At 34.1% G+C, this 24,493-nt stretch overlaps 1 protein-coding gene across 1 annotated transcript in view; it reads left to right on the plus strand.

Moving 5' to 3' along the window:
* CCDC7 (coiled-coil domain containing 7) overlaps positions 1-24,493 on the plus strand; it is a gene marked incomplete at both ends in the record, with an annotated part of 191,908 nt that overhangs the window by 26,052 nt on the left and 141,363 nt on the right. Inside the window, 5 exons of the mRNA XM_081051876.1 lie at positions 614-675; positions 8,298-8,354; positions 11,272-11,347; positions 21,056-21,086; positions 21,500-21,589. Of these exons, the coding sequence (XP_080908002.1) occupies positions 614-675; positions 8,298-8,354; positions 11,272-11,347; positions 21,056-21,086; positions 21,500-21,589 (316 nt within the window). The remainder of the gene's footprint in view (positions 1-613; positions 676-8,297; positions 8,355-11,271; positions 11,348-21,055; positions 21,087-21,499; positions 21,590-24,493) is intronic.

Below are 24,493 nucleotides of genomic sequence, written 5' to 3' on the forward strand. Positions count from 1 at the left end.
CCATTGTGAGGAATGAAATTAGTTTCTAATCACATATTAATATTGATACTTGAAATTCAAGTCTCTGATGTTTACTGGGTATTTTCCTAGTAACTTTATACATATTCTTTCACCCTTACAAGTGGAGATAGGTACTCTATCTCCACTTTATGAGATAGGTACTCTAATACCTCAGTTTTAAAAGATGAAGAAACAGAAGCTCAGAGAGGTTAAGTAACTTAAATACCCAACGTCAAATAATTAGTAAGTGGGGAAAAGAAGTTTGAGCCAAATAGGTTGACTCTAAAACTTGTGCTCTTAATAAATATACCAATAATAATACATCAGTAAAAAGAAATCTCATGCTTCTACCCAATTTACTCTTGCGATTTTTGTTGTTAATGTTGTTGGTATATCTAATTATAGTTATGGAATACATAGTATTACATGGTTTGACTTTTATGCTTATTTGCTTGCTAATAATTAATTTACTGTATTATTTGTGAATAAAGATTAAAGAATATGTTAAATTTTATTTTACAAACTATATAGGTCTAGAGGATGCATTCTAGTTTTTATTTAAGAATCTTATTCTTTGACAATAAATATGTTTTATGTTTTGACATTTGAACAGGGATAATAAAAATGCACCAGAAGCAATGCAAGGTTGTGAAAATATACAGCAGAAAATTGAAGGTGATATTTTACATCTGTTTAGCTTTTATAAAGTTTCCTAAATACATTAACATTTTGGGACTGATAGTTAAAAAGTTTATAGCCATAAAATTATGCATTTGTAAATTTTAAAAGATATTCAATAGTGAATTTGATATCTTCAGTAAATGTTCTTCTTATATTCCAGATTCTGGGAATATACAAAATAAAATTTTTTATTAAATTTATTGGGGTGACAATTGTTAGTAAAATTACATAGATTTCAGGTGTACAATTCTGCATTACATCATCTAAAAATCCCATTGTGTGTTCACCACCCAGAGTCAGTTCTCCTTCCATCACCACATATTTGATCCCCCTCACCCTCATCTCCCACCCCCCACCACCCTTTTACCCTCTGGTAACCACTAAACTATTGTCTGTGTCTATGAGTTTTTGTTTCTCATTTGTTTGTCTTGTTCTTTTGTTGTTTTTGGTTTATATACCACATATCAGTGAAATCATATGGTTCTATGCTTTTTCTGTCTGACTTATTTTGCTTAGCATCATACTCTCAAGATCCATCCATGTTGTCACAAATGTTCCTATATCATCTTTTCTTACCGCCGAATAGTATTCCATTGTGTATATCTACGACAACTTCTTTATCCATTCATCTATCAAAGGACATTTTGGTTGTTTCCATGTCTTAGCCACCGTAAACAAAGCTGCAATGAACATTGGAGCACACGTGTCTTTATATATGTTCTCTATTATAAATATGTATAATATATATGTATAAATGTTTTCAGATTTTTTGGGTACATACCCAGGAGAGGGATTGCTGGGTCATGCAGTAATTCTATTCATAATTTTTTGAGGAACTTCCACACTGCCTTCCATAGTGGCTGCACCAGTCTGCATTCCCACCAACAGTGTATGAGGGTTTCTTTCTCTCCACAGCCTCTCCAACACTTGTTACTATTTGTATTGTTGATGAAAGCCATTCTGACTGGGGTGAGGTGATATCTCATTGTGGTTTTTATTTGCATTTCTCTGATGATTAGTGATGTTGAGCATTTTTTCATATGTCTATTTGCCATTTGTGTGTCCTTTTTGGAGAAATGTCTCTTCAGGAACTCTGCCCAGTTTTCAATTTGTTTGTTTGGTTTTTGTTGTTGAGTTGCATGAGTTCCATGTATATTTTGGATATTAGTCCCTTATCAGAGGCATTGTTTGCAAAAATCTTCTCCCATTCAGTTGGTTGCCTCTTTATTTTGTCGATGGTTTCTTTTGCTGTGCAGAAGTTTTTAAGTTTCATATAGTCCCATTTCTTTATTTTAGCTTTTACTTCCATTGCCTTTGGAGTCAAATTCATAAAATGCTCTTTGAACCCAAGTTCCATAAGTTTAGTACCTCTGTTTTCTTCTATGCAGTTTATTGTGTCAGGTCTTATGCTTAAGTCTTTGATCCATTTTGAATTAATTTTGGTACATGGTGACAGATAGCAGTCCAGTTTCATTCTTTTCCACGTGGCTATCCAGTTCTCCTAGCACCATTTATTGAAGAGGCTGTCTTCCCTCCATTGTATGTTTTTAGCTTCTTTGTCAAAAATTATCTGTCCATATTTATGTGGTTTTATTTCTGGGTTCTCAATTCTATTCCATTGGTCTATATGTCTATTTTTGTGCCAACACCATGCTGTTTTGATTATTGTAGCCCTGTAGTACAAGCTGAAGTCAGGGAGTGTGATACCTCCAGTATTGTTCTTTTTTCTTAAGATTGCTTTGGCTATTCGGGGTCTTTTGTGGTTCCAAACAAATCTGATGATTTTTTGTTCTATTTCTTTAAAAAATGCCATTGGGATTTTGATGGGGATCGCATTAAATCTGTATATTGCTTTGGGTAATAAGGCCATATTAACTATGTTGATTCTTCCAATCCATGAGCATGGAATGTCTTTCCATTTCTTTGTGTCTTCTTCAATTTCTTTCAAAAATGTCTTATAGTTTTCAGCATATAGGTCCTTCACATTCTTGGTTAAGTATATTCCTAGGTATTTCATTCTTTTTGCTGCAATTGCAAAATGAATTGTTTTTTGTATTTCTTTTTCTGAGATTTCATTGTTAGTATATAGGAATGCTATATTCTTCTTAATTCTTAATATAACTTCTTAATTCCCAATTTGGATATCTTTTATTTCTTTCTCTTGCCTGATAGCTATGGCAAGGATTTCCAACACTATGTTGAAAAGCAGAGGTGATAGGGGTCAGCCCTATTGTGTTCCTGTACGTAGAGCAAAGGGCTTCAGTTTTTCACCATTAATTGTAAGATTAGCTGAGGGCTTGTCATATATGGCCTTTATTATGTTAAGACATTTTCCTTCTATACCTGTTTTATTAAGTGTTTTAATCATAAATGGATGTTGTATCTTGTCAAATGCTTTTTCTGCATCTATTGATATAATCATATGATTTTTGTCCTTTGTTTTGTTTATGTAATGTATCACGTTTATGGATTTGCGGATATTAAACCATCCTTGTGTCCCGGGGATGAACCCCACTTGGTCGTGATAAATAATCTTTTTAATACATTGTTGTATTCGATTTGCTAGAATTTTGTTTAGAATTTTTGCATCTGTATTCATCAGAGATATTGGTCTGTAGTTTTTCTTTTTTGTGTTGTCCTTACCAGGTTTTGGTATCAGAGTAATGTTGGCCTCATAAAATGAGTTAGGGAGTACTGACTCTTCTTCAATTTTTTGGAAGAGTTTGAGCAGGATTGGTATTAGATCCTTTTGAAGGTTTGGTAGAATTCACTAGTGAAGCCATCTGGTCCAGGACTTTTGCTTTTGGGAAGGTTTTGGATGACTGATTCAATTTTGTTACTGGTGATCCGTCTGTTTAGATTTTCCAGTTCTTTATGGTTCAGCCTTGGAAGGCTATATGTTTTCAAGAACTTGTCCATTTCCTCTAGGTTATTGAATTTGGTGGCATATAGTCCTTCATAGTATTCTTGGATGATCCTTTGTATTTCTGTGGTGTCTGTGATAACTTCCCCTTTTTTATTTCTGATTTTGTTAATTAGTGTCTTCTCTCTTTTTATCTTAGTGAGTCTAGCCAAGGGTTTGTCAATTTTGTTAATCTTTTCAAAGAACCAGCTCTTTGTCACATTAATTTTTTCTGTTGTCTTTTTGTTCTTTATTTCATTTAGTTCTGCTCTGATTTTTGTGATTTCCGTTCTTCTGCTGACCTTGGGTTTCACTTGTTCTTCTTTTTGTAGTCCTTTAAGGTGTAACATGAGGTTATTTATTTGGGATTTTTCTTGTTTCTTGAGATAGGTCTGTAATGATATAAATTTCCCTCTTAAAACTGCTTTCGCTGCATTCCAAAAATTTTGGTAGGATGTCTTTTCATTGTCATTTGTTTCTATGTATCTTTTGATCTCTCCTCTAATTTCTTCTTTGACCAGTTGTTCTTTAAAAGTACGTTGTTCAATCTCCATGTATTTGTGTTTTTTCTTGCTTTCTTTTTGCAGTTGATGTCCAATTTCAAAGCCTTGTGATCAGAGAATATGCTTGGTATGATTTCAATCTTCTTAAATTTGCTGAGGCTGATTTTATGTCCCAATATATGGTCTATCCTTGAGAATGTTTCATGTACACTAGGAAAGAATGTATGATCTGATGTTTTAGGATGAAGTGCTCTATATATGTCAATTATGTCCATTTCATTTAATGTGTCATTCAGAGCTGCTATTTTGTTATTAATTTTCTTTTGGATAATGTACCAATGCTGGTCAATGATGTATCTAAGTCCCCTAGTATAATTGTGTTTTGGTCAATTTCTCCCTTTAGTTCTGTTAGTAGTTGCTTGGTATATTTCAGTGCTCCCTAATTGGGGGCATAAATATTGATGACTGTTATGTCTTCTTGTTGTATAGTCCCCTTTACCATTATGAAATGTACATCTTTGTCTCTTGGTATGTTTTTCACCCTGAAGTCTGTTTAATCTGATATCATTATAGGTGCACCTGATATTCTCTGTGTACCATTTGCTTGGAGTGTCAATTTCTGCCCTTTCACTTAGAGTATGCTTGTCCTTGTAGCGGAGATGTGTCTCTTGGAGACAGCATACGGTTGGGTTTAGTTTTTTGATCCAATCTGCTACTCTGTGCCTTTTTATTGGTGAGTTCAGTCCATTTACATTTAGGGTGATTATTGATATGTGAGGATTTCCTGTCATTCTAGCTTTAGTTTTCTCTTAAGGCTGTGTCTCCGTTCTTTCTTTGCCTTTTTGTTGTTATCTATTATTTCTGTGTGTTGGTATTCTATGATGTTTCCCTCTGTTTCTTCTTTTATTACAGCATATGTTTCAGTTCTGGATTTTTTTGAGTGGTTACCCTTAAGTTTATATATATAAAAAATTTGATATTTATAGTATTCCATTTTCTTCAGCATGCTTACTTTCTCCATTCCCATATTCTGGTTCAGGCCTTTACTCTCCCCCTTTTTATGTTTTGGTTGCCACAAACTGTCCCTGTTGATGGTGGTCAAATAAGCTCCTTTTGTATTTCTTGTAATGCAGGTCGTGTATTAGAAAATTCCCTCAGCTTCTGTATGTCTGGAAAGGTCTTTATTCTTCCTTCATATTTAAAGGATATCTTTGCTGGATATATTATTCTTGGCTCATTAATTCTCTCTTTCAATAGTTTGAATATTTGGTTCCACTCTCTCCTCACTTGTAGAGTTTCTGCTGAAAAATCTGATGATAATCTAACGGGGTTTCCTTTGTAGGTTACCGTCTTCTTTTCCCTGGCTGCCTTGAGGATTTTTTCTTTGTCGCTGATTTTAGACATTTCAATACAATGTGCCTTGGAGAAGGCCTGTTGGGATTGAGGTAATTAGGTGTTGTATTTGTTTCTTGGATTCGAGGATCCAGTTCTGTCCACAAGTTTGGGAAGTTCTCATCAACAATTTGTTTGAATATATTCTGTGTTCCCTTCTCTCTCTCTTCTCCTTCTGGTATGCCCATTATTCTTATATTGCTCTTTGTGATGGAGTCAGAAAGTCCTTGTAGAGTTCTTTCATTTCTTTTAAGTCTCAAGTCTCTTTCTTCTTCCATCTGTGTCATTTCCAGGTTTCTATCTTCGATGTCACTGATTCTTTCCTCCATCTGGTCAACTCTACTACCTAAGTTGGTTATTTCATTCCTAATTTCTTTTATTGAGTTCTTAATCTCCAGAAATTCCATTTGGTTCTTTTTAAAAATTTCAATCTCTTTTGTAAAATGCTCATGTTGTTCTTTTTTTGTGTTTCTGAGTTCATTAAATTGCCTTTCTGTGTTTTCTTGCATCTCATTGAGGTTTTTCAGAACCGCAATCTTGAATTCTCTGTGATTTAAGTCACCTATGTCCGTATCTTTAAGTTCCTTTTCTGGAGACTTTTCTGTCTTTTTCTGTCTGAGCTGTCTTGTTGCCTTGGTTATTCATGGCAATTACTGATTTATTATTTCTCTTCCTAGACATCTACAGGAGTGACTTCTGCAACCGGTTGATAGGAAAAGGTCTTTCTTTTGTTTTCCAGTACTTGTTGGTAGAATGTTTTATTTTCTCGCTGACTGCAGCCTTTTTTTTTCTCTCACATGGTAGTGCTATGTTTTCTCTGCACTATGTCAGCTTCTCACACAATGGGGGGATTCCCTAAGATGCAGGTTTCACCTCTGTTAATAGTTCATCTGGGTCACAGGGCGCAGTGTCCGTGTGGGTATGCAGAGAGCTTTTGAAGTTCCAAAACTCTTTCTACACCAGTTTCAGACCCTGTATGTTTCAGCAGTTCTGTTTAATCCTGCAGTGATCCACCCAGATAGGTGGGGCTATGGGCGGGGTGAGTTGTGAGAGGTGGACCAGAGCAATGGCGGCGACCGCCACCACAGCTGATCCTGCTTCCACAGCTCCCTCCCCTTTGCCGGAAGTAGTTGGGCTGTAAATCTGTGTGTGCAGTCCACAGTTATCAGAACAGCTAATATTCTGTTCTTTTGATCTGACACTGTACTGTCCTGCTTCTAGCACTGGGCAGTTGGGGGCGGGGCAAGCTCTGGAAAAGTAGGGATGACTAGGGGGGGCGGCTAGTTTCAATTTTAAGGCTTCCATTTCTGCTTGGCAGTAAAGGTTTAAACCACTGTTTTCAGCCTTCTTCCCTCAGTCTTTTCTCCGAGGTCTCTGCTGTGAGCATTGGGTTCAGCCATGTTATTTGCTGTCCCCTCAGCCCTGTGGGCCATAAGCGGAGCCCTAGCAGTCCGAGTTCTTTGCTCTCCCACAGCTGTGGTAGTTCCGGGATGCAGCGAGCTTGGAGCACTGAGCCAGGTCTGAGTCCTGCCCCACCGCGGCTCCGTCTCTGCACTTCTCCCTTCCCACCTCCCCCGCTCGGGCGATCACTCACCTTTAGGTGAATTCAGTAGTGGACCTCTTCGTCTTGCCTGTTTGCTGTGCAGGGACTTCTTTGTTGAGTTATTGTTGTTCGAGTAGTTGTAAATTCTAGGGTTGCTTTACAGAGGCTCACCTCATGCCGCCATTTTGATGACGTCAACTCAAAATGAATAAAATTTTCTTGTTACCCTGATAAAACCCACAACTCACTAAGGACACAAGCACATTTTCATTTTACTATATATCATTTTATTATAGTGTAATGCATGATAAATGTTCGTGTAATTTGAAAAGAGTCTACAGAAAGGAGCCAATTTGTTCAACTTGAGAGACTTAGGAAGATTTTATGCAGCGTTAAAACATCAATAGGACTTAGATAGGTCAGGAAGGGAGATATTTGATATATGAAAAATACAATATATGGTGATGGAAGGAAAACTGACTCTGGGTGGTAAACACACAGTGTGATATATAGATGATGTATTGCAGAATTGTACACCTGAAACTTTACTAACAATTGTCACCCCAATAAAATGTAATAAAAAAAGAAGAAGATATAGTATGAACAAACAGCATGAATTGGGAATTTTAACCGGAATGGTACTAGTATAGAAAGCAATAAGTAGGGATATGGTAGGAGAGAGCCTAGTCAGAGGGACTGGATGCTATGCTAAAAAGCTTTTAATTAACTAATTAATTCTATATATAATAGGGAATCACTGAAGATTCTTTTTGTAGAAAAGTGATGTTGTTGGAATTTAATTTTAGAGATATTATTCTAGCCATACTGTAGAAGCTAGATTTGGGGACTGGGAGTAGAAAAGGGAAGTTATTGCTGTATCTTAGATGCGCAATAAGTGCCTACATTAGAGCACAAGTTAAAAAAAAAAACGGGGGCAGATTTGAGAAATGGTTATCTGGTAAAATTGGCAAAACTTGGTGACTGGGTATGAAAGGAAGGGAGATTAGATGATGGTAGTATTAACGAAGAATATATCAGAGGAAAAACAAGTTTCGTTGAAAATATGATGAGTTCACATCACTCAGACACATTCTTTCAGATACTACCATTTGTTGCCTGGTTGGGAGGACGTGTAGTGTTGGCAGCTCCTTAGCATTTTGGTTAGCATTTTCTTTGTCTTGAATGAGTTATTAAAATAAATATGAAATTTGTGAAATTTAAACTCAATACATATAATTTATGTTTGAAACTTATGACAAATTGACTATTATTTCAGAATTCATAAAAGCCCACTCAACTGAAGAATTTAGAGATGTTTTTGCACCTGAGCCACGTAAGTTTCCACTCACGTAAACATCATTGTGTTAATAACTTCTGTTGAATGCATTAATTTCTATAATTTTCTATAATTTAAAGTAGTAATCATTAAGTTACAACATTGATTCCCTGACGTTTGGAGTCAATGAGCTGGCTGTCAAGCAAGTCTTGAAATTTCTAGTTAAGGTTATATGTTACCCAAAACAGACTCATATTTGAGGAGGGCCATGTTATTACTTGGAATGGAGGAATTGTCGTTGTGATTAGAATATGCTACTAAAATGTTGCAGGAGTAGCAGATCTTTAAGGTAGAGCAGTGATTAATTTAAGAGATCATTTGTACATTTTGTTACTACAAATTGCAGGTTATCTCACATACACTAATGCTGCTGATAGGTATGTAGGTACTCAGCTGCATCAAAGCTACTACAATTAGTATGTTAAACTTCTGACTACTTGTCAACGAGAAGAAGAAATTACCTTGTTTAAGTCTTAATACTGGAGAGAATTTTGTAACAGTCATGGAATGTATGCTGTGGAATACAATTTTGACGTGGAAAATAAGATTTGGTTTGAAAAAATTGAAGGGAATTTGGTCCTCTTTCAACATCAGCTTTAAATGCTAATGTTACCATGTTTAAATCAAGGACAGCAAGGACAGCTACAGTACTCCCAAGTTCTGTAGAGACTTCTGATCCAAAACAGCCCAGACAAGGTAGGGTAGAAAGGTATCTAGAGCTTTGGTGTGGATAGTGAAAGCCTTTCCTCTACATGAAACCCTCTGCACATCTATGGAGCTCACTGTCTCTCAGTCTGTGCTGCTATCTTCTCTCTAGTCCTGCATCCTGTGAATTCTAGCTGCTTTGGCCTCCCCAAACTCTAAACTTGGTCTCTGAACTCAAGGGAGACCAGTAAACTCTGTTTGGCTTCCTCTTCCTTATGCCCTGGCCTGGAAGCTCCAGGCAATAAACTGTGGTTACCACAGGGTTTTTCTCCTTTGTTTTCCTTCTGTTAGGGATTACTGTCTTGCACTATCTTTTGTGCAGTTAGTGCAAAATTACGGTTTCTTAATATTGCAGTTTCATTTCTTTTTGTCCAGTTTTTAATTAGGTTAAGGTGAAAAGGTAATTCTGGTCTCAGTGCTCCATCTTGGACAAAAGCAGAAGTCTCTGTGTTTACTTATAGGCCAGTGGAACACATCCTCCAAACACGAAACCAAGTTCTAAATAAATAAAATTGAATAGTAGAAATTTTATGCATGATTTTTAAGGGAAGTACAGGACACAACTACATTGCACAATATGGAGTAAAATCTTTTGCAAATTCCTAAGTATCTTTTCCCATGTCAGCTACTTCAGTCCCTGAGCTCCACTGGTATAGATCTACTTTCTCTCAACATCACTCTGTTTCACTTGTATACTCTCTTTGTCTCTTAACAGTACCCACTTTCATCTTCTCCAGCGAAACTTCATTCTGTTCTTTTCCCATTCTCTGAATTGTATTAGATTCCATAGCCTAATCAAAAAGACAAAAGCTACTTTTGTATTTCATTCTGTTTTCTTTGTTGTTTAGACTATCACTTAATGTCGAGGTTGCTTCATTTCATCATTAATGAACTTTGTTTTTTAGAGCAGTTTTAGGTTTATAGAAAAATTGAGCAGAAAGTACAGAGTTCCCATATACTGTTCTGCCTCCATTACCCCCGAACAAAGTTTCTTCTATTATTAACATTTTTGCATTGGTATAGTACGCCGTTAAAATTGATAAATCAATATTGATACATTATTATTAACTAAAGCCCAATTGAGCTATTTGTTTATTCTTTTGCCAATATACACTGTTTTGATTATTATAACTTTATAGTAAGTCTTAAATTTGGTTAGTGTCAGTTCTCCAACTTTATTCTTCTTCAGTATTATATTGCCTTTCCAGATAAAGTTTAGAATCAGATTGTTGATATTCAGAGAATAACTTGCTGGGATTTTGATTGGGATCACATTGAATCTAAAGATTAAATTGGCAAGAACTGACATCTTAACAATATTGAGTTTTCTTATTGCAATTGCTTCCCTATGTACAAGCAGTGAACAAGTAGGATTTGAAATTACAAACACACCATTCAGATTACCACCAACACATTCAATACGTAGGTATTAATCTAACTAAATATGTGCAAGATCTTTATGAGGACAAGTACATTCTGGTGAAATAAATCAAAGGAGATATAAATAATTGGAGAGGTATTTCATGTCAGCAAATAAGAAGGAACTGTGGTATGCTTCCATGTTATTTAACATTTTCTCTGTACTTGTCATGTTTGTTTATCTAGGAGCAAACATAGTGCAGGGACTGTCTTACGTCATATAATTCTTGTGTTGTAAGATTGAAGAGTCTTGTGTTACTGCCCTAAGAGTTAACTGACTATTATGGATTCTCATTACGTTGATTCCCTTTTAAGTATCATCTTGAGTAACCTCTTGGGTTATTTGATTCAGTTGAAAATTTAAACAGGGTTGTTAGAGTCTTCCCATAGACCTTATTGACTTTAGCAGCAACAACCAAAGCAGTTTCTGTCTTAGCATCGTATAGTCCTCTTATATGTAATATCATAAGGAGGTTACACACACTGGACCTCAGTCCAGTTTTGTCTCAAGCCTCATTTCTTTATTTGAAAATGGTGATATTTTGGGGGGTTTATTTTGAGGATTAAGAGAATGTAAAGTAGCATAGGGTCATAAACGTAGTAGACGTTTAATAAAATGGCAACTGTTTTTATCCTAAGGATTTTGTTCCTTGAGTACTTAATGATCCTGCTCTCCCCTCGTTATGCTTGTCTAGTTCTCACACATAGAGCAGTGAATTATATCAGCATAGAGGTATAACTTCAGCCATTTGTAATACCTTTAATGTTTTCTTTCCTTTTTTTTCAACAGAAACTGCTTATTCAGTATCTAATCAGTTGACTGCCATGTTGAAAATATTTGAAAAACAGTCAAGTATGTTAAACAGGTAAGCTGTTGAAATGATTCCTTTTCCTAATTATAAAACTGAGTACATATTTATTTTAGAAAAATTGGAAATATAAAGAAAATAAGACCATTGTTAAAAATATTTCTGTTCTTACATCAATTTTCATGATATATACTTTTAAAAACTTAAAACTATAATCATATAAAATATAAAACTTGATAGTCCCAATGAAAAACAGTATGTCAATTCCTCAAAAAAATATAATTACTATATGATTCAGCAATTCCATTTTTGGGGATACTCCCCCCAAATTTAAATAATCTCAAAGAAATATTTGTACACCCATGCTCAGTGTAGCATTATTCACAATAGCAAAAAGGTGGAAGTAACCCAACTGTCTAACAATGAATGAATGGATAAAGAAAATATAATATATACATACAATGAAGTATTATTCAGTCTTAAAAAGCAAAGAAATTTTAACACATGGTACAGCATGAATGAACCATGAGAACATTATGTTAAGTAAAATAAGCCAGTCACAAAAAGACAAAAAATATTATCATTTCACTTATATGAGGTACCTTGTAGTCAAATTCACAGATAGACAGGGAAAGTAGAATGGTGGTATTCAGGGGTTATGGGGAATGGGGTTAGGGAGTTGTTCTTTAATGAGTACAGAATTTCAATTTTGCAAGATGAAAAGAATTCTGGAGATTTGTTGCACAGCAATGTGAATATACTTTATTGAATTGTACACTTAAAAATGGTTAAAATGGTAAATTTTATGTTATGTATATTTTACTACAATTTTAGAAAACTAAAAAAAATTGAAATCATAAAAAATGTCATTTGTATATATATTTTTCACTTAGTGATATTTCTTTGCAAACTTATATAATTATTTTGTAAGTAAGTGTTTTAAAGCAAAACGTATTCAGAAAATTCACATCAGACAGTGTTTTCAAAAAGTTTCTTTAGATTTAACATTGAAAAATTGAAAGACTTTACATGATCAGATTTTCTAGTTATCAAATCCAATGATCAAGACTTAATAGGAAAAAAATGACTTAAAAGTATAACAGATCAAACGTAAAGAAAATGATATTTAGGACAGCTGCTAAAAATGAAACTAAAGTACTTATGACTCGTATTGATTGATGTTCCAGAATTTGGTGTTGTAATTCAATTAGACCTTGTTTCGCATTTCCCCCTTTTATCTCTTTAGCATCCTCCCTGTCAGAAGGGGAGAGTCAGAACTTTCACAGCTTTGTCAGATGAAAGCTATCACCTGTTCTAGGGATGTTCTTAAAGGTGGAGGTTGGGTTCCATGAATATTCTTTTCATTGAACCAGGACATTAAAGCAGATATCTATACTGTTATTTATTTTAGCTCCTCATATTAGGCTATTGGTGCTAGTTCTAATTGTTTTTAGACTTGCTGGGCATAACAGAAAGTAGTGGGAAGGACTAGCTGAGTGGGTTACTATAAAGCAAAGGATTTGCAACTTGAATTATCTTATACCCAGAATAATAATTGTTTGTACAATTGTCTGGTCAGAATATGTTTTGTACATTTCTTTGCATGTCAAGAAGTATCTTGAAAGTCACTGTAGATGACCTACAGTTCTTTCAGGTGTCTAAGGTTATATTAGTTACACAACTGGTATATTGAAAAGGCATGTCTTGTAGAATGAAATAAAAAAACAACTGGTTTATGGACTGTTTGTATTCACTTATATTTGCTAATTGGGTCTAATTTTCCTCTTGCTCCTGGATAAAAATTAGGGCAGTACCATGACTTTTCTGATTACTCTTAGATAATAATTAATTTAAATTTGTTATAAGCACTGCCCTAAATTGGTAATTAATATCCCCTGTCAAATATTATAGTCAATATTTTAATTTTTTATTAAAAGTTAAGACTGCTATCTTCTCTCCCCCCACCCTACCCCCAGTATCCCAGCTGGAGCCTGCTGAGAGGTTGGCTTTTCTCTTTCATTACCCCCTTTCCCATTAACTAGTAGTTTCTGTTCCCCATGTGTTTGGGAAAGGAAGAAAGAAAAGTAAGGTATACAAGAAAGGTCTTACTTGACTGTCACTGCTTTCCTTTATCCATAATTGCAGATAACATGCAACAAATTTTATGCATATTCTCCTTCAAGTGCCTCTCACTAGGCTTGAGATAAGGGCAATCATATCCATCTCTCTCTTGAGGGTTTTGATAGGGCTCAAGACACCCAACAGCTCTCTACAAAGAAATAACTCTTTCTAAATGTTGCTTCCTGACCCTTTTATGTGGTTCATATTGGTGAAAGATTTTAGTGCTCTTTCTTGACTGCCTAATTTTTTTTTCAGGTACTAGAAATAATAAATTTTTTGTCTTTTTGTGAGGTCATCTGCCTCACCTCTTACTTTGATATGTGATACTGTGAGCTTCAGGCCTCAGTTGATGCCTTCATTTAACAAGTTGTTGCATTTATATACTTTAACATTCTGTATAAATAAATACAGTGTGTGGCAAACATCTTAGTATGGTTTTAAGCATTAGAAACTTCAGAAGACCTATAATAATAGAACCATTCAAAAAACATTATTTTGAAATTTGATTATGTATATTTCTTTTGCACTTATTTAAAATTGTTCAATAATAATTTAAAAAGATTTTTCAGTTAAAATTTTTTGTTTGGGTCAGCATTTTCCATATTCACTCAGAGAGACTGAAAATTAAATTATTGTTCAAAATTCACAAAATTAAATATCTTAAAGAAATGGAAATAAACCATCAAATGCTTAATTTTTGTAAGTTTGTAGCATTTAGATCTCTGAAGTCACTGAAGCCTAAAACTACACTAAAAGTTTTAGAACATGCTATATTAATTGAACTTCTACTATTTGGCTAAGTGCTTGGGACAGAATCCCAACTCAAATTAGTCTGAGCAAAAGACATTTTATTGTTAATATTCTGGCCATATCATTGAACATAATGATAATAATGTGGCTCAGTCTCAGAAATAAGTATAAACGAGAAATTGTGAACACTAGCAGGATACTTTTTATTTTTCTCCACATGAGCTTTATTTTCTCTCATTGCAGACCTCTTCTTTCCTTCTGTTTTCTTTTTTTGATAATTTTTTGCCATACGTGGGAAGTCATTATTACTGACAGTTCCTAAGATTTAATCTTTCAGTTTTAGTCACTCTGAGGGATACTATTTGAATTTATTTTGGCATTTATGGGTGATTTATTTATTTACTTTTTTATTTATAGTTTATAATTTTTTAATTTATTAAATTTATTGGGGTGACATTGGTAAGTAAAATTATATAGATTTCAAGTGTACATTTCTATAATACATCAGCTATATATTGTGTTGTGTGTTTATCACCCAGAGTCAGTTCTTCTTCCATTACTGTATATTTGATCCCTTTTCCCTCTTCTACCACCCTTACCTTCTGGTAACCACTAAACTGTTGTCTGTGTCTGTGAGTTTTTTTTTTCTTTGTTTGTTTTGTTCCTTTGTTGCTTTCAGTTTTATATCCACATATGAGTGAAGTCATATGGTTCTTTTTCTGTCTGATTTATTTTGTTTAGCATAATAATCTCAAGATCCATCCATATTGTCACAAATGGCAGTGTTTCATCTTTTCTTATGTATATATAACACATCTTCTTTATCCAATCATCTATCAAAGGACATTTTGGTTGTTTCCATGTCTTGGCCACCATAAATAATGCTATAATGAACATCAGAGTACATATATCTTTACAGACAAATGTTTTCAGATTTTTTTTCGTAGATATCCAGAAGAAGGATTGCTGGGTCATATGGTAATTCTAATTTTAATTTTTGAATTTTCTAAGTCTAAATGTCCTTGGTGAGAAGATAATTTGTGTAACTGGAGACAGGTACCCATTTCCAGACCAGTCAACTCTAGTCAATGTCTCATGATCATGTAAGCTCTCTCAGGAATTACACTGATTCAAGGGTGGGGAGAGGAAGGGTTCCCCCAAAAAGGTGGGGTCTATTTCTGAAGTACTTAATAGTGAGCAGAAGTAATGGGGTGAAAGTAATATTAACATAGGAAAACAGATGAAAGGATTGTATTTTGTTATTATGCATGTCAGGGCAATCATGCTTGTCTTTGGGGGGAACTAATAGACCTATTCATTAGGATCTGGTCAAGCTGTTGGTCTAGCTGTTGGTCTGTGGGTAGTGGAAAATGGAAAAGTAAGCATAGACCCAGAAGACCTTGAAAAGTTGTTTTTTTCAATTATGGGACAAATTGGAATTAAAATAGAGATTGGATTATAGGATGGTTTATGAAGGCATACAACTTCTTTGATGAACAATGCTGAGAGCTCGTGTCCAGTGTTGGGGATGAAATTGTCAACATTGATGAAAATATTACCCATCACCAGAATCATGTGTGGTCCTGATAGGAAAGCAGGCCTATTAAGAAACCCATCACGTTTTATTCTAAGAAGGCCCAGTGTCAAAAGTAGGGTTAATAGGCTGTCTTGCCTTTTCAATTCTTTTTAGCTCAGGTACATGTATCACAAGTTATGTCAAACATGGTGTCATATTAACTTCGATATGGCAAATTCAAAGTCTTGAATGAATTTCAGTGGCCAACTAGAGTACTGGCAAGGCAAAGATATCCATTTGGCCAAAAAAAAATGACAGTCTTCACACCATTCAAAAAACTAAATTTAATGTTGATTATAGACCTCAATGTAAGAAAACAAAATCATAAATATAGGGAAATGCATTTGACTCTATCAAAATTTGAAACATCTTGTTCAAAAAAATGAATCAGTTAAAAGATAAACCATGGACTGAGAGATAATAGTTGTGCACATACAAGAGAAAGGAGTGATAATAAGAATATATAATTCCATAACAAGGCAAATAACCCTCAAAAACTAAGCAAAATATTTATATACATGTAATTTAAAGAAGAGACAAAAAATGGCCAATAAACATTTTAGGAGGCGCTCAATCTGACTTGTGATCAGGGAAATGCAAAGCAAAATAGCAAAAATACATTTTTTTGTCCTATCTGTTTAACAAAAAGTAACAGTTTTCTAATATCAAGTTTGACAGAGATGTAGTGTAATGAATATTTTAAAATGCCAATACATTGGAAATTAAATACTTTCGAGGATAATTTAGCATGGTTTATTTAACAATAACAACAATGATGTATAACTTATTATATAGCATGCCTCTTTTAATCTACTCTAGAGGAAGGAATATGGTCAATGAGGCATATATGAAAAAAAATTATCACATCATTGTGATAATAGCAAAAAGCTAGAAAGAATTTCATTTTTGTTAGTAGGAGTATGGCTCAATTATGTATAGTAATAAGGAATGTCAACAATATAGTAATATCAACAACTGTATGACAACAAATTAGATAACTTACATGATATGGACAAATTCCTAGAAAGACACAAACTAAACTGACTCAAAAAGAACTGGAAAATGTGAATGGTACTATCACAAAAAAGATTTAATTAGTAATTAAAATATTTCTCACTGAGAAATGCTCAGGCCAGATAGCTTTCCTGGTGAATTCTATCAGATATTTAAAAAGGAATTAATACTATTCCTTTACAAACTCTTGCAAAAAGTAGGAGGAGTTAATACTTCTCAATTCATTCTATGAGACTGGTATTACTCTGATACCAAAATCAGACAATAGTATAAAAAGATAAGAAACCTCAGACCAGTATGTTATGAATATGAATCCCAAATCCCCAACAAAATACTAGCAAATTGAGTCTAGCAACACAAAAAAGGGTTATAAACTACAAGCAAGTGCAAATTGTCCTAGTAATGCAAAGTTGGTTCAAAACGCAAATATCAATTAATGTACCATGTTTCCCCGAAAATAACACCCAGCTAGACAATCAACTCTATTGCATCTTTTGGAGCCAAAATTAATATAAGACCTGGTATTATATTATTATATTATATCATATTATACTATATTATATTATATTAATTATATCATATTAAAGACCCAGTCTTGTAGTAAAATAAGACTGTGTCTTACATTAATTTTTGCTGCAAAAGATGCATTAGAGCTGATTGTCTGGCTAGGTCTTATTTTCGGGGAAACACAATATTTCATGACACTAATTGAAAAAAGGAGAAAAATATCACATGATTGATTTACTAGAGAACGTAAAAGCATTTGATAAAATCCAATACCCTTTCTTTTTAAAATTTTATTTATTTATATTTAATTTTTTTTAATTAAAATTTATTGGGGTGACAATGGTCAACAAAACTATATAGGTTTCAAGTGTGCAATTCTATAATATGTCATCTATATACTGCATTATGTGTTCACCACCCAGAGTCAGTTCTCCTTCTATCACCATATATGTACCCTCTTCTACCATCTCCCTTCCCCCCTTTTCCTCTGGTAACCACTAAACTGTTTTCTGTGTCTATGAGTTTTTTGTTTCTTTATTTGTTTGTCTTGTTCAATATCCTTGCATGATAAAAATGTTCCACAAACTAGGAATAGAAGGGAACTTCTTTTATCTGATAAGGGCTATCTATGAAAACCCATAGCTACCATCACACATGCTTAATGGTGAAAGACTTAGTACATTCTAAGATCAGGAACAAAATAGGACATTCTTACCTCTTCTACTCATTATTGTAGTAGAGGTTATAGCTAGGGCAATTACAAAACAAAAGGAAATGAAAAGTGTTCAGACTGTAAAGGAAGAAGTAAAACTACCTCTTTTGCAGATCTCATGATCTTGTATATAGAAAATCCTAAGGGATCCATTAAAAAGTATTAGAAGAAATAAATTAATCTATCAAGATTGTAATATACAAAATTCATAAATAAAAATCAATTATATTTCTATACACTAGGTGCCAAGGGTTGAACTGTATCCCCCAAAAAGGTATGCTGAAGCTCTAACCCCTAGTACCTCAAAATGAACTTATTTGGAAATAGGGCCATTGTAGATAGAATTAGTTAAGATAAAGTCATACTGGAGGGGACAGCCTCTTAATCCATTAGGACTGGTATCCTTATAATAATTGGAGAAGATAGATACACACAGAGGGAAGATAGTCATGGAGGAAGAGATTGGTAGTTATACTACGACTACCCAAAGGATTCCATGGACTATTAGAAGCTGGAAGAGGCAACGATTCAGCTTCCCTTAGAGATTTCAGAGGGAGCATAGTCCTACCAACATCTTAATTTTAGTTATAGTCTCTAGAACTGTGAAAAATAAATTCTTATTATTTAAGTCACCCAGATTGTGATACTTTGTTACAGCAGCCCTAGGAAACTCATACACTAACAACGAACATTCCAAAAATGAAATAAAGAAAACAATTTCATTTACAATAGTACCAAAGAAAATTAGAATGAATTTAACAAAAGAAACGCAAGAGGTGCATTGAAAACTATAAAACATCATTGAAAGTGCTGAAATAAGACCTAAATAAATGGATAGACATCCCATCTTCATGGACTGTTAGACTTAATCTTAAAATGACAACACTCCCCAAATTGATCTACAGATTCAATTGCAATCTTTATCAAAATCTCAATTTTCTTGCATGAATTGACAAGCTGATTCTAAAATTCATGTGGAAATACAATGAACCCAAAATAGCCAAAGAAATCTTAAGAAAAGAACAAAGTTGGAGGACTGACAGATAACTGATTTTAAAACTTAATAAATATAAAGTGATAGTAATCAAGACAGTATGGTACTACCATAAAGATAGACCTATATAAGTCAATGGAATAGAATTGAATGTCCAGAAAGAAACCCTTACATTTATGGCCAGTTGATTTTCAACAGGGATGCCAAGATAATTCAGTGGCAGAAATAATAATCTATTTTAATAACTGGTACTTGGACAATAAGATATTCATATGCAAAAGAATGAAGTTGGATCCCATTTCCCTTCCAGGCATTAATATGATCTCAAAATTATCTAAGACCAAAATTTAAGAGCTAAAACTATAAACATCTTAGAGGAAATGGGAGTAAATCTTTGTGACCTTGAGTTAAGTAATGATTTCTTAAATAAGGCACCAAAAGCACAACCAACAACAAAAAAAAACACATAAATTGAACTTCATAATGATATTATCAAGAGCATGAAAAGTCAAGTCGTAGAATGTGAAAACCATTCACAAAGCATGTATGTGATAAGGGACTTGCATCCAGCATATATAAAGAATAACCCCTCAATAATAAGAAGGTAAATAATCCCATTTAAAAATAGGTATATTCTTTGAATAGACATTTTCCCAAACAAAATATACAGGATGGTCAATAAGCACATGACAAGATGCTTAACATCATTATTATTTAGGGAATTGTAAATCAAAACTATAATGATATACCACTTCACACCCATGGGGATGACTATAATAAAAAAGATAAGCTATAACAATTGTTGGCAAAGATGTACAGAAATTGGGACTCTAATACATTGCTGGTAGAGATTTAAGTGGGACATCTGTTATGGAAAATGGTTTGTCAGTTCCTCAAAATGTTAAATATAGAGTTAACATATGATTCAGAAATTCTGTTTATACCCAAGGAAAATGAAAACATATGTTCACATAAGAACTTGTACATGGGTGTTCATAGTAACATTATTCACAATAGCCAAATAGTAGGAACACCCCAAATGTCCTTAAATTGATGAATGGGTAAATAAAATGCATATATCCATAAATAGAATATTGTTTGGCAATAGAAAGGAAAATACTACTGATAAATGCTACAGCATGGATGAACCTGAAAACATTATGCTATGTATAAGAAACCAGTCTCAAAAGGCTGCATGTTGTATAATTCTATTTGTATGAAATATCTAGAATTGGCAAATCTGTAGAGACAGAAGGTAAATTTGTGACTGCCAGAGCTGGGGCAGTGCTGAGAGGAATGGGGAGTGACTACTAATGGGCATGGAGGTTTTTATTGAAGTAATTAAGTTATTCTGAAATTAGATCATGGTAATAATTTGATGAACATATTAAAAGCCATTAAATTGCACATTTTAAATGAGTGACTTGTGTGGTATGTTAATTATATCTTAATAAAGCTTTAAAAATTCTGATCATAATAAATAACTCATTTGTCAAAGGAATCTATAGTTTATCCATATTATGGAACAATTGTCATCAAACTGCAGTCCGTGGGTCAATTCTAACTTGAAGCTTATTTTTATAAATAAAGTTTTATTGAAACATTCATTTATGTATTATCTATAGCTCCTTTTGCAGAGTTGGGTGGCAGTGACAGAGGTCATCTGGCTTGCAAAGTCTCAAAATTTTACTATCTGGCTCTTTATAGAAAAAATTTACCAAATCCATAAGTATTGAAAAGGAGTGAGATAGATCAGTGTTTACTAGTATAGATAGATCTCAGAAATTGTGTTAAGTGAAAAAAATAAGTTGAGAACAATATATACAGTGAAAAACAAAACAGACATCCAACCAACTAACAAAAATTGTAGAATCTAATAGGTACATGTAGCCTCGTATAAATGAATGGAACAAGTTCTGGAAAGATGCACAGCAATCTCATATTATCTCTGGGGAGAGCATTGGATTTTTGAAATGGTAGTGAAAGTTTACTCTAACCTTATTTGTATTATTTTAATTTTTTTTACAAAAAATGTATAAGTATGTTACATAAATAAAAATATAAATGACAAATTATAGATTTTTTTTTCAGAACTAGGAATGATCAACTTTTGTTAGAGACTGTAAGTATAGCACTCTCAGTTTGAAATTTCACTTTGCCTTTGTTGTTAACAGATTCTAGAAATTGTCAGAATACATAATCTTACTAGGTTTATTCAAGAAATTTCTATGCTTATGTGAGCTGGAAAGCTTTGTTTATTCTTTTGATTTTACTAGATATAATCACTCAGAAATACTTCACTTCTGAAATATTGAATTGTAATATCCCATAGTCTTCCAAACTTCCATTCATTGTCATAATCCCTTTGCCTCTTCCCCTCAATAATAGTTTCACTATACAGATTAGTACCAGCAGTTCATTACTTTCATGAGCTAATAAAGACTTTCTTACTTTAATAATTAAGTACCCAAATAAGTTCTCTATATTGAGATGTTTTCTTTTCAGTAATACTAAAATTGTAATATTTGTCTTCAGAAATACAAACAGATGCAAAGTGATTTCCAAGTGTTATCAGAAGAGAAATTGATGCTGGAAAATGAACTACAAAAGTTGAAGAGTACAGAGGTTAGTTAAATTTTAGTGTATGAAAATGGTATACATTACCTAAAAAGCCTTATTATATTAGGATATGAATCAAATATATATTTAAATGTTTTGTGATATATTTCCAATATTAGTAATTGGTAACAGCTGTGTTTTAAAAATGTAAAATAATCCTATATTTAAATTGCCATAGTAGCTATGAAAACCGAAAGGATGCTATGAAAAACAGACATAAAATTTAAGCATTCTGAAAGACATTTCTAGGCCAAATACTGAACTTTATTAAAATATCAATAAATTAGGGTTTTCAAATATCCTTTAAATGTATTCTTTGCAATTACATAATGTGTGCTTCAGTTCACTACACCAAGTGGAGTGAATAGAAAAATTTCTTTCTTTTTCTTTTTTACCATTTTCATATAGCTTATAAATGAAGTCAAATGAATTAGAAACAAAATTATATTAACAATGTAAAACTGTAAGATGTATGTTTTAACATAAAACCAATATAAAATGAGGGAAAATACTCTCAAATCAATTAATGTTTGTGTACCTGATATTTCTTTCTTACTAAAAAAGGAAGCAGTAGGAGTACCAGGAGATTTGCTACTTAATCAGCTAGAGAAGCATTGATCCTACACACTTGTCAAATATAAGATCAGGGCTGTCACACATTCAATTAGGAATAGTTCCATTTAGGAATAGAAAATCAAAAAATAAAATAAAATAAAGTAGAAAATTGTCAGAGTAAATAATTCAGTAGTCTGGCCAAGTGTAAGAATTTTGCAACGCTTAATCACGCACTGTTAAATTCACATTCAGAAAAGTTTGGAGCTTGTTAGATAACTTGAAGATGCTGCAGTAGTTTCTGGTTTTGCTTTCTTGTATTGTTTCTTTAGGTTTTGTGTGTAGAAACCTAAAAAGTGTGGAAGTGTGGAGGAGAAATAGGGAAAGAGCATTACTACATATACAGTAATAGTAATATTATATCCACACGAGGATAATGATCAAGAGATCTGAGAGATAGTCTGTTCAGAGAAAGGAACTACTAGTTGGTGTAATAGGATGGTAGGAAGAGAATAACAGCTGATGAATTATGTCAATCTCAGGATTTCTAATAACAAATATATGTTTTCTTCCAAAGTAGGCTTCCTTTCCTAACTTAATGAATTCTTTTAATAATTTTATTTTTGTAGACAATCATTTTTAATAATCAAAAGCCACATTTGATTATTATTCTTGTCTGGCAAATGTTAATCAGTAGTTTCCTGTGTTGATTAGGGTTTTATTTATTTATTTTTCTTGCAAGTAGGAGAAACTGCCCCTGACTATCTAAAGTAAGAAATTTATTGGATGGGTAACTCAAAGAATTGAAGGAAAATTGAACAACATGTTTGGTAGGAATAGACTTTACCTGTAATTCTTGGAGTCAAAATAACTGAAGTTCATGAACTGCTACTACATCTGTCTTTTGAGGGACTTTTTAGAGAGCGAGTACATGGTTATTTTTTCCCCACCCATTCATTTACTGGCTCTTGAATCACTCAGCTCCTACTGCTTCCATTTCATAATAGTTAATTCTTAGGTGATTGGATCTTATTGGCCTTGCTTGGGTCAAATGTTACCAGGACAACTGACATAAGAAACATGGCAGCATGAGGGGTCCCCCTTGATCTCTCCGTTCAAAGTTACAAGTTGGACAGCTATAATTCGATGAAGAATTCCTTGTGCAACACACAAACATACCTGAGAGACCCACGAATCGAAACATCTGAAGGTGGGCGAATCAGAGCAAATGGGAGGAGGGAAGGGAGAAGTGCAGCGATGGGTGCACAGACGCAGCCTGGAGCTCACTGTGGTCCCAGGAGAGGGCAGGATTCAGACTGTGCACTCTCTTTGGCCCTGAGCAACCCTGCCTGAGTGATCATCATGTAATAAGGCCGAACCCAGGGTCCAGAGATTTTTGGGCAAAGACTAAATACAGAAGTGTGACAGTTGTGGTCTAACAGCTCTCACTGTCAGGCAGAAAACAAAGCCACAGAGTCTGGCCGCCTCCCCTACTCTCCCAGAGCTCACCACCACCACACACTCCCAGGGCTAGCAGCAGGCTCCAGAAGAAACTGTAGCAGTGTTGGGTTAAAGAGCAGAATATCTACAATCCTGAGAACTGGAGAGTGGCAGATGCACACTATGGCTAATTCCAGTAATAAGGCAGGAGATAGAGGGGCAAGGCAGCTGTGGTCTTTCAGTCGCCATTACTCAGAGGAGTGGAGATAAAAATGTATCAGCCGTTCCCACCCCCTACCTTTCACAGCTGATCCCACTGGGGGCACCCAGGGCTGCTAAAGCTCACAGCTCTGCATCTGGCTGCAGTGGCAGCACTGGGATTATAGAGATGCAGAACCTCATTTCCCACCACATCTTCCCATGGGGGTGGTGTCCTGAGACCAAGGTGACCTGATTAGAGAAGAGACACCCTCCTCCCAGGGAAACCTTCCAATGCGAGAAGCTGGAACAGGGCAAGAGAATATAACATGCTCCAGTGCCACCTACTGGAAAATAAAAGAAAGACTTCATAGTATTAGCTTGCTGCAGAATTCATTCCCATTGATGTCTAGGAAGAGAAATAATCCATCAATTGCCATGAATAACCAAGGTAACAAGGCAACTCAGGAAAAAAAAAAAAAAGAAAGAAAAATATCCAGAAAATAAACTTAAAGACAGGGAAATATGTGACTTAAATGATAGATAATTCAAGATTGCAGTTCTGAAAAAGCTCAATGAGATGCACGAAAACAGACATAGGTGGCTTAATGAACTCAGAAAAAAAGAAAGTGAAATTTTTAAAAAGAACCACCAAATTGAAATTCTGGACCTGAAGAACTAAATAAAAGAGATGAAGAATGAAATAGCCAGTTTAGGAAA

The sequence above is a fragment of the Rhinolophus hipposideros genome (assembly GCF_964194185.1).
Source record: "Rhinolophus hipposideros genome assembly, chromosome: 1".
Taxonomy (NCBI): domain Eukaryota; kingdom Metazoa; phylum Chordata; class Mammalia; order Chiroptera; family Rhinolophidae; genus Rhinolophus; species Rhinolophus hipposideros.